This window comes from Phragmites australis, chromosome 2, assembly GCF_958298935.1.
Source record: "Phragmites australis chromosome 2, lpPhrAust1.1, whole genome shotgun sequence".
Lineage (NCBI taxonomy): Eukaryota > Viridiplantae > Streptophyta > Magnoliopsida > Poales > Poaceae > Phragmites > Phragmites australis.
Window position 1 is genome coordinate 21,657,411 of NC_084922.1, and position 11,071 is coordinate 21,668,481.

The following is an 11,071-nucleotide window of genomic DNA, read 5'->3' on the forward strand; positions in this document are numbered from 1 at the left end:
CTACCGTGGACTAGGGGTGGCTTGTGTGCCACCCATACCACGGGATAAAAATCTCTTGTACCGAGTTTGTCTCTCTACATTATTTACGTTTTCGCATTTACATACTTACAATTTACCTTACAATCCTTATGAATAGTAGAAGTAGACACACTAGATAAGCCTAGAGCACATTTAGATAGAAATTGATATAGTTTTATCTTGTAGAAGTTTTGGAGCCAATAGTTTTTAAGTGTCCTGATTCACCCCCTCTTAGGACGTCCTTGATTTCCTTCAATTGGTATCAGAGCTTCGTTCTCTTCAATTGGGCTTAACCGCCTAGAGGTGTGACATCCGAGGTTAGGGATGGATATTGGTAGTGCTCCACACTTTGACGGCACTAATTTCCCCTGTTGAAAAATTCTTATGATATATTATTTGGAAGCAAAAGGTCTAGATGTTTAAAGGGTCACCAAAGAGGGGATGAAAGAACGCATCACCAAAGCGGAGGAACAATTTGATACTTTAGCGAAGAGTATCCTTCTATCATCTTTATGTGTTGATGCATTCAATAGAGTATATTCTCTCACTAATGCACATGATATTTGGACTAGTCTCGTTGAAATATATGAAGGCACAAAGGATGTGCGCAATGAGAAATATCATGTTCTTGTGACTAAACTTAATAGCATCAAACAACTTGCTCAAGAAAATGCTAATGGCATGTACTCACGTATGAATATTCTTGTCAATGGGATCAATGGGCTAGGTTTGAGAAAGATTGAAGATCCCAAAGTGGTGAGAAGAATACTCCAAGCTCTTCTTCTAAAGTACAAACTAATTGTCTCCATCATCTACGACAACCACGACATGAGCAAGATGACTCCAAGCCAAGTTTTAGGAAAGATCACCACCTATGAGATGACCATGAACATAGAGGTGGAAGCTCATACCTCATCCGACACCAAGAACCTTGCTCTCACAAGCAAGAAAGCTCAATATCAATACATGAAGGAAAGAATGAGGAGACAAGAGCAAGAGTCAAGCTCAAGTGAAGATGATGGAGATCAAGATGAAGAGAGCAATGAAGAGGATGATTAAAACACCTCAAGTAATGAAGAGATTGATCCCAAGATGCCAAAGCTCATTCTACAAGTGGAGAAGAACATCAAGAGGATCAATGTAAAGATTGATCATCCAATCTCCTTGAAAGACTTGGTCAAAATAATTGATCATATCAAGAAAGAGAAAAAGAACAAGAACAAGATCAAGAGGGAGACAAGAGGAAGAAACAAAGGTTTTGCAAGCATGAGAAGATGGGTGAGTGAAGATGAAGATTCAAGCTCAAGTGATGAAAGCTTCACCATCCACTTCTCCAAAAGAAGCCCTTCCTCAAAGTCATCATCACGCAAGTCATCATCGCGCAAGTCATCTCACAAGTGCCTTATGGCCAAAGGTACAGAAAGCGATGTAAGTGATGATAAATCCGATGAGGATTCTCCCTCTTATGATGAATTCCTTCATTTGATCAATGAGCAATAAAGGGCCCTTAAGAAAAACAATCTAAAGAGCTTAAGAAATTCAATGCCCTTAATGACATTCATCCTACCTTTGTTTCTAATTATGAACAATTATTGTGCAAATTCATTTTGCTAAACAAGGAGCATGAAGAGTTTAAGGTTAAATTTGAGTGCATTGAATCTCAACCTAAGGTCCCTTTGAAGCAATCTACCTCTCTCTTTAATTTCAAACTTAAGGTAGATGCTTCCACTTCTTGTGATGATTTAATTGATTTATCTAGCTCACCTTTCTGCAATGAGAAATGCATTGAGAATGTTGTTGTAGAATCATCTAATGAACTCATTGCACAAGAAAATTGTGAGCTCAAGCAAGAAGTGGAGAAGCTCAAGAAAAACTTGGCAAGACTAAAGTGCAAGAACCATGTCCAACCTCCTCAAGATAACAATGCCACCATGGTGAAGAAACTTGCGGAGGGTTCCACCGTGATATGCTTCAAGTGACATCAAGAAGACCACAAGTCCTTCCAATATAAGCAAGTTAAGAAAGATACCAAGGAGAAAAAGAAGATGATAAACCTCTCTAAAAAGATCTCCAATATCTACACCAAACCTAACTACAAGAACAAGATCAAGAGCAACCACTACAAGCTCAAAAATAAGAACAATGGCAAAATAGTTGCACACATAGTTGGAAGAAAGGATCGGGGCTGGAACCAACCTATTTGAGTGCCCAAGGAAGTCATCATCAACATGAAAGATCCCTAGTCGGTTTGGGTTACAAAGAAGACTTAAAGTCCACAGGTCTTCGAGGATTTGGAGAATTGGCACACAAGATTAAGTGAAAATTCAAGCAAAAAGTCAAGTGTACAAGATTGGGCATATTGATGAAGATCATGATCATTATATATCTAAATCCCCATCCAAAGGTGAAAGGTTTTTAATATGGTAGGTTCCTTGTATTTCTCTCTCTCCTATGAGCAAACCTACATAGTTTATTACTTGTAGGTTTCTTTCATAGCACTAGTCCTTCAATTGGTAATCACTAGCTCTTCAACTAGTATTCCTTATGTCCCATGAACCAATCCATAGGATAAATTCCCCATTGTTATCAATAATAAGTGCATACCTCTTACAAGTATTCAACACTTGTACGCACACTTTTAGGGAGAGTATATCTTATGGGTTGCGATTTTGAGACTTTCAAGTGATACCTTTTGTAGTCTCTTGAAGTGATCAACAAGTCCCCGAAGGTATGCAATGCTTAAAAGATTTAATTGGTATCATTATCAATTTATTTTCTACATTTAAGCTACCTCCATGCATGATATGTCTTAAACTTCTTATCTTGTCATATTGTCTAGTTGTGCATATGTTTTACTCTCATCATATGAATTCACACATAGGGGGAGTTTAGATTATATCATGTGAGTTTCATGATTTGTGATCCTTGTTTGTCTTTTGTAATTGGTATCAATGCCTCCTATTCTTTCAATTGGTATATGTTTTTAATTGGTATCACAACCTCATATCTTATGTAGTATCATTCATATGGATCATATTTTATGAAACTCTCTCCCAAATGCTCTAAAACTTTCCCTTGAGTTCAACATGTGTTTGTAGCCTTTTGAGATTGTTGACAAAGGGGAAGATTTTGAGACCAAAGCAAGAGAAAGCAAGATGTAAGAACTATATCGAGTAGGTTGTTGACAAAGGGGATGCATCTTGAGTTAACAAAGGAGATAAAGAGGTTGATTGAGGGAGATATAAAAAGAGGGGAGATTGTAGCAAAGAGGTATGGCCTTATGAACTCTTGAAATCATGTATTCTCTTAATTGGTCTAAATTGGTATCATCTGCCTCTTGCTTTAGTTGTGTTGTCATCAATCACCAAAAAGGGGGAGATTGTAGGGAAAATAGTCCTATTAGGCCATGATTTTGATTTTAGTGATTAATGACAACATAGTTAATAGGACTAACATGTTTGTCAAGAATATATGTTAATAGGTCTCATCGATGCATATACATAACGAAGTCAACCGCAGCTAGAACAAATTTTGATTGAATTGAAAAGTCCCAGAGAAATTGTTCTCACCAGAAGGTCCGGTGCTGGAAGAATTGCACTCACCGGAGCATTATGTCCAGAGGAAGAATGCCTCACTGGATGATCCGGTGATAAAAAGTGTACACACCAGTGATAGAATGTTGTTAGCACCCGTCACTAATAATAGAGTCTCATAGACTGGTTGGAAATATATCCATCACTAATGACCGAATCCCAAAAACGGGTTGAAAAGCTACTCGTCACTGGAGATTGATAATTAGTGACGGGTGGTACATACACCCTTCACTAATAACGGTTACAGTGACAGACAACAGGCCTCGTCAGGCCATAAGAGACACATACCATGTTTTATCATTAATGATGCAATAAGAGTGACGAATGTATTAACCATCACTAATTATGGTTATCACTCGTCACTAATATGATATTCTAGCGTAGTGATTCCCTTCAATCACTTAATTATTCATTCGCAATCTGTTACTACTATGCCCAATCCTTACTATTTCAATCTACGACACGATGTAGATAAAACTACAAATGATATCTACTACTTCATTGTAACAACTGAAAAAAAAATCATTCTTAAGGAATGTCACACTTACTGTGTATTTGCTCCCCTCTATATTAAAATTAATTGTTGAAGTGCCAAGGGATATGCTGCAGATAAGACAAGCTAAAGCACCTTGACAAGTTCATTCATACAATACAGGAAGATAAGCTAGCGTGGCTTCATTTGTAACATCACGCACCTTTTGTCTGAAAATCTTTATCAGTTTTGACGAATTCTGCAACCAACGCTCTTGGAAGCGCAGCAAGCCAGTCTTCCCTGTTGAGATCAGTAGGGACTGCGCTCAAGACTTTGTTCAAGAGATTCTCCTTTGTATAAATTGCGCCTCCGTTCCCATTATGCCCATCAAACTACTGAAACAAAATTATACTCGTAAGAAATTCGGGACGATTACTGCTGCAAGCTGAAGCATGCATTGTCCATCGTAATCACTTTTTAAGTGGCCACATGGAACAAGTTCGGTCACTTCTGCCAAGTAGCACCGCACAGTTCCAGACGAAACGTCGCGTTCTTGGATCAAACATGTTGTCATAAATCGTAGAGGATTACCATGCGATCTCCCAAGTGAACAGGGGAATACGCCCACAAAATCAGACCTTTCATTTTTTTTCCCAAACGAATCCGAATTATGAGTCACCTAAAAAAAATTTGCACGCGGCCCTAGCACATTTCGCACATCCAAGCCACCCCACCTAAAGACCAGCCAAGCCTCCAATCCACATGATGCCAGATCGGATGGGATGCTGGGGATGCGCTAGCATTCGGGTTTGAGGGAAGTGAAGTCCTCATCCTTCCTTACCTGGCTAAAGAGCCCCCGTCTGCAGCTCCGAACGCTCCGCTGTGGTGCGCTCGCTGACCACCTCCCAATGCAGCAGCACGGCACCGCCCGCACCTCCCTCGTCAGCTCCCTCCACGCTTCTCCTGTCGCATCAAAGGCAATGAGCTCATCGGGCGACAGTGCAGCCCCATAGCGCTCCAGGAAGGTCGGAGCATCACGAGCGAGGAGCGCAAGGAGCTTCGCCCCTGCAGCGCTATGGTAGGGGGTGTTGCTAGCGGGGGAGGCGATAGGGCTAAGGAAGGAGAAGGGTAAGTAGAGGCCCTCGACGACGGAGAGGCGGGTGATGTTGAGTCCATCGCCCCAGGCTCTAGGTGCCATGCTCATGTGGCGTGTCATCCCGTGATGGTTTGGCTCACCGCCGGGTAGCGGTGAAGACTGTGTGGGGTGCGTCTCGATCGGTTGGTTTCGAAGAAGCGGGGGACATGCGGGATCTATGGGTGGGCAGTTGGTGTCCGGTACTCTCTGGGTTTTTTGGCATGATTTTGTTAGGTTTTTTATTAGATAGGTCGGGAGGAGGGAGGAAGCATGACGAAACTCATGTTTTATATTAGTAGAGATATAATAATCCGACTATAAGGATTATGCAATTGGGAATGGGTAGCAAGGAGTAAGCCACAAGTTAAGTTGAATTTAAGCGAAAAGCATTTCATAAGACACATGGTGTGAGCATCTAATATAATCAACAATATAGCCTATTCTCATGTGACAACATATACATAAACATAGCCAAAAAGAGAACATGTACTCAACATAGACATACAAACCATCTCCCAATATAACATTTATAACCACATATATCCAACACATCAAAAACTCTACGATTGATGCGGATGGATATTAAACATGCTCGTATCTGAGAGCGCGGTCATTCGAATTAATCTTACACCCTACAGGGGTACAACTTTACTCACACAACATTAGTCCAACCTCCTAGCACCCATGACAACCTTTCTCTCACCCATCCCCACTCGATTGGCCCATCTCCATGATATCGAGTACCACGTCCATCCATCTCATCACATAAACACACTCCCCCCCCCCCCCCCACACACACACACACATACACACACCATGGAGTCATGTGCCAAACGACGGTATGAAATGAGATAATCGACTCAACGTTTCCCTATGCGAATATGTGATAGTACGAAAAGTGCTTAAACCAATGGCAAACAACAAACTATCCTTAATGGATCTATGCGGGTCTTATGACATCCAAGACTCCTTTCCTGTGTCATCCCTACTACCCGCCCAAATCCCATCTCACTATTACAAACTCAATAACCCTTCAAAATTAAATTTTTGAGACATGATTAAGCCCGAAAGCTCGCAAACAACAATTGAACCACCGCTCGACTTGTACCGGTGACATATGTCTTACTAAGCATAACATGTTCATTTTAAATTATACCATTATGTGGTATCACCCCGAGTTACAGTGGATCAAGATAGAATAATGCTAAGGAAGGGTAATGCAACAAATATAATCTATACCTAAAACCCAATATTGACTAGCTATCATGCATGACATACATATAACATAACTTATCAAATTAAAACAACATATGATCCCAAGTAGGGGTGCAACATGCTTAGATGTATGCCTTGAGCTTCAACTTCACAATCAATAGCAACACCCTCCTGATCACTCTAGTTCATGCTCACTTTGCTCTCTGGCTCTTCGTTCTCTAAAGAAAGAGCGCGTGCAATACAATAAGCATGAGTGAAATGCAATGCAATATGATCCGAATGCCATGAAAATACACATGAATGGAGTGCACTAAGTAAATAACATGATAGAACATGATTTATGCAAGGAAAAGATCGTATGCTCATGGTATAAACAAATAAGCAAGGCGCAGTTCTAATTATCAATTCAATAAAAAGAAATGGGTACACCAAACGACTTATATTTAGGAATGACCTAACATGCCAACTATTATTTTTCCTAAGGTTATATAAATAAGGATTTTTAGAAATGGTCTCAACCCTAAATTATTTTTATTACTTTATGTACAATTTTTAGAAGTCATCAATATGAGATCAAACATATGCCAAAACAATGGGCCAAACTCCTCTAACATTCTGGCCACTATTTTTCCTATAAAATACTCTATTTTACAAGATTATTAGAACTGGATTCACTATTTTTAACTAATCATGAATTAATAATGATTAAGATAAATTGAACACAACTAAACTGATACAGAAATTAAATTACAATTCTCATGAGCACCAACATTTTCATGCAGTAGAGAGTATGACTACACAAGGCTGGAAAAACTTGTTTCGCAATTTTTGGATCTATATTAAATTTACTATGAATTATTTAAGCTTTCAGCTGATTAACAGTTGAGCAATAAATATTTTTTTGCTTTTCTAATCACCCAGAAAATCCTAAACTCCAAATACCTCTTTGCTACTCAGCTGGATCTGCCCACAGGGAATGGCAATAGGCCTGGTCCCATGTGGACCTTGGTCAACACTTTGGCCCGGGCCAAAATCGGCACAGGGAGGAGACCTCACCATTGACCGGTCTGCTGGTGGCGAGCGGCGGCGCTCCTGTGGTCAAGAACTACACCATGAGCTGCATCTCGATGTAAGGAATCAATTTGTGGCACATGCAGTCAATGGCGACTACCAGAGCATGGTCGACGGTGAAGGAACGTCGACGGTGAAGGAACGCGGCGGCGGCATCTGGCGGTGCTGTTCGCAGAGGAGAATGGCTATGGCAGCCTTGTTCGCTGAGGAAACGAGCATGGGCTGGGTTAGGGAGCTGTGCCTGAGCGTGTAGAAGCTTTAGGTGGGCAGAATCGACGAGGGGCTCACCGGGTTTCTCGGATTTGCAGTAATGGCGGAGAGCTTCCTTGGCGGCGGAGCCCTGCTACAGCGCCGGTTCCGGGAAAGGAGGGCTCTAGCCCGGGTTGCGCACTGGCTTGAGCGTAGGAGCTGTGGCGTGTAGCTGCTACTTGAGTAACAGAGGAGGAGCAGCCCTTCTGCTCAGCATGTCTGATGAGAGAGGAGTAGAGATGGGAAACTGCTGCTGCTGCCAAGCAACAGCTAGCTGCAGCACCTACAGAGCAGAGAGAATGGCCACGGAAGGCGTCTTATTTTGCTTCCATCTCAAGCGATCCACCGTATATGTGCAAACTACTTGGATGGATGGAGAGCTTGGAGGCTGGGGAGTGCCATCGTGTAGCATGCAAAGGGTGGGGCGGCTGCTGGGGTCAAGGATCTAGCACCCATGCCTGCCATGGCAAGAGGGCAGAGCAAGAACAGAGAGCTGGAAAGGGAAGTGAGAGGGATCGGTTTCCCACTTAGGCTTCGTTTGGCTCCAAAGGGATGGAACCCACGTGAGAATAGATCCGATTGGGTGATCCCCTTCCCCCCACCCAATCCCTGTCTTAGGTGGTGGTTGTAATTCTCACGTTCCTATGCATCATTTGGACAGTGATTGGATAAGTTTGGATTGGTTTGGAATCGAGTCTATGCAACACCATTGATGACATGTACTGACTTATCAAATTTCACACAGAGCATATATCATGGATTAATATCTGTATATTGTTACATGTCTTCAATATCATTAATAAACAGAACAAATATTACAAAACAAACAATACAAAAATTAAACAAACAATATCAAAACCAAGAAATAAATTAGTCCAAAATATTAAAGTGTGCACTGAGACATAAATTAATTGAAGCAAGTAGCTTTTGATCGTACAAAAATTCATCATTAAGTACAACTAAATCCACATGTACAATTTAAAGAAAATTATCCAAATCCATGCTTCCCAATCTCACTTCTTGTAGAAGAACATTTGTAGAGAAAGAGAACCCAAAATTTCTTCCCTCACCATCTTGCAGAAAAGAATCAGTTGGACACTTCAATATGAAATTGAAAGGTAGAGAGTTCAGTAGTGGAAACATAGAAGTGGCAAACCAATAAAATAACTTTCTGATGTATGCACTAAGATTCATGGAAAAAATGCAATAAGATTTAAGAAAATAGTAATCTGCTAGACACCACTAGGTATGCAATAAGATTTAAGAAAATAAGAACTTGACAGAGCAACAAAAATGTTTGTGTGCACATATAGCCTAGCCACTAGGAGACAATAGTTTTCATCATGAAACATGACGGAAGAGAAAAAATAAAATATCCAGTACTTGTTTCCCCCCCCCCCCCCACATGGAAATCTCTGTAGTAGAACATTTTGCACAGGACAATGTCTAGACATGGATGAAAAACTTGAATGTTTTCTGGTATGGTAATCCACCAAAATAACTGTATAATACATTAGCACCAAAATAACTGTATAATATGTTATATTCTCATATACCCTGACATCAACCAAGCCAACCAAGAAATGGAAGAACTGAAGCAAAACAATTTGATGCCAAAAGTTTCTACCATAATCATCAAACCGAATTGCATGGCATTTACTACATGATAGTAGCATAACAGAATTTTACCTATTTAATTCCAGAAGTCCATAAACACAAACCATTTCAAGCAAAAGCAAGCGCAGCCTATTATGGAAGAAATGTAATCAATGATAAGAAGGTAACTAGAAGAAGACATAAAGCATGGAATAATCCTTCCACTTACTTTTTTTTTCTTAGCCAAATTAAGCGTGAGGTAGCTTCTACATTCATGAATATCTCTCTATTTTGGGCATCCTTGAAAACATCAAAAGCATCAGCCTTCTCATCGGGTAATAGTTCTTGCATTGTGTTCACAATGGCAATGCAAGCTTTGATGGAAAAATCATCCTCTTGTGCCTTAGTTTTAGCCCTAGCTTGTTCTGCAGCCTCCTCCTCTACTTGCTTTGTTTTAGCTTTCAGGTACTTCCCCATCATATCAACCATATCTACAGTTTGCTTGCGTTTTTGCCCAACCTTTCCCCCTTTCTCTCTTGGGGCAGCATCCTCTCTCTCTTGGAGTAGACTTCTTGAGGAAGAAGAGGCACTTCTGAATTCTGATTGATGCAGTAGCATCAACTCTTCCTCCTCCTCCTCATCATGTACACCATGAGACGGGTCATTCTCCATGTCTTGTGCCTCATCATCATTGACTTGTGTGATACTAGGTTGGGTTGGCTCAACAGAGGTAAAATTCATGGTTCCCTCAGCAGTATGGCCTGCACAAAAAAATTAACAATAGAGAAGGGTCATTCTCGATGTCTTTGCTTCATCATTATGGGTAAGAATATTTAAAGATTCAACATTATTATGTTACCATCATACAACTCTCCCAAAGCATCAAAGAGAGGAAAAGGCTTAGTCTGAAACTTCTTAGCTTTAGGGAAGGACTGTTCCATATAAGAAATGCAATGGCTCATTAGCAAAAGAGGTCAAAAGCTCTAATACCATGAGTTAAATAAGCAAAAATCAACAGCAAACATCAAATTTTTACCATGATGATGTTATCCCAAATGGGTTGTTCTGCTTCTATCATGCACTTGTGCTCATTCCAATGTGTCCCACTTTGTTTCCTGACCTCCTTAAGCATCTTATACTCTCTCTTGAGCTCCTTCTCTTTATCTTGAATTTGGGACTTTGAAAATGAGACATAAGGGAACTTTTCATGGAAAATTCTAACAATTATGTTCCATGCTTCTGATGACCATCCATTTTGACCCCTGTAGCAGTCATTGTTGTGCTGATGAAGCAACTCAACCAAACCTTTTTCGAGTCCAATGTTCCAAGATGCTCTAGAACGGTCTACGGGACATAATATTGCACTAAATTCAGAATGATTCAAATAATACTTATGAAAAACATGAAAGGACTTTCAAGCAAAAGGCAACAACAAAAGCAAATACCTTTTGGTGATGACACCTTCTTCTGTATGGTTGCCACTTTTGGTGATGCTCCCTTCTTATATTGGCTACCACTACGTGGTGATAGCTTCTTTTGCATAACTGCAGCTTGCATCATGTTGAATCTTGGAGAACCTCTTCCAAATGACATGGTTGTACTATTTCATTGAATGCATTGAAAATAAAATTATATCTGATTGTTTATTACAATTATAAATAGCATCTGAAACTTAAATTTAAACATCCAAATGACATGGTTGTACTATTTCATTGAATGCAT

At 40.3% G+C, this 11,071-nt stretch overlaps 1 protein-coding gene and 1 long non-coding RNA gene across 2 annotated transcripts; both read right to left on the reverse strand.

The window, feature by feature from the left end:
* Window positions 1-7,343: 7,343 nt before the first annotated feature.
* Window positions 7,344-8,210, reverse strand: LOC133909932 (uncharacterized). Its single transcript, XR_009908464.1, has 3 exons — window positions 7,793-8,210; window positions 7,605-7,707; window positions 7,344-7,525 (listed from the first exon to the last, which is right to left on the reverse strand). It is a non-coding gene; the product is annotated as an uncharacterized LOC133909932 (long non-coding RNA).
* A 1,268-nt stretch (window positions 8,211-9,478) lies between these two features.
* On the reverse strand, window positions 9,479-10,942 carry LOC133903625 (uncharacterized). Its single transcript, XM_062345055.1, has 5 exons — window positions 10,795-10,942; window positions 10,386-10,693; window positions 10,209-10,281; window positions 9,620-10,110; window positions 9,479-9,499 (listed from the first exon to the last, which is right to left on the reverse strand). The coding sequence occupies exons 1-5, from the start codon at window positions 10,940-10,942 to the stop codon at window positions 9,479-9,481; spliced, it is 1,041 nt and encodes a 346-aa protein (XP_062201039.1).
* Between the last annotated feature and the right edge of the window lie 129 nt (window positions 10,943-11,071).

What these genes read in the sequence shown, in the direction of transcription:
- LOC133903625 (XM_062345055.1), bottom strand. Translation starts at nt 10,942, where the DNA reads ATGTCATTTGGAAGAGGTTCTCCAAGATTCAACATGATGCAAGCTGCA. An exon ending in GAAGGTGTCATCACCAAAAG is followed by an intron (nt 10,694 to 10,794) that starts GTATTTGCTTTT and finishes TATGTCCCGTAG; the next exon opens with ACCGTTCTAGAGCATCTTGG. An exon ending in ATAGAGAGATATTCATGAAT is followed by an intron (nt 9,500 to 9,619) that starts GTAGAAGCTACC and finishes CTTCCATAATAG; the next exon opens with GCTGCGCTTGCTTTTGCTTG.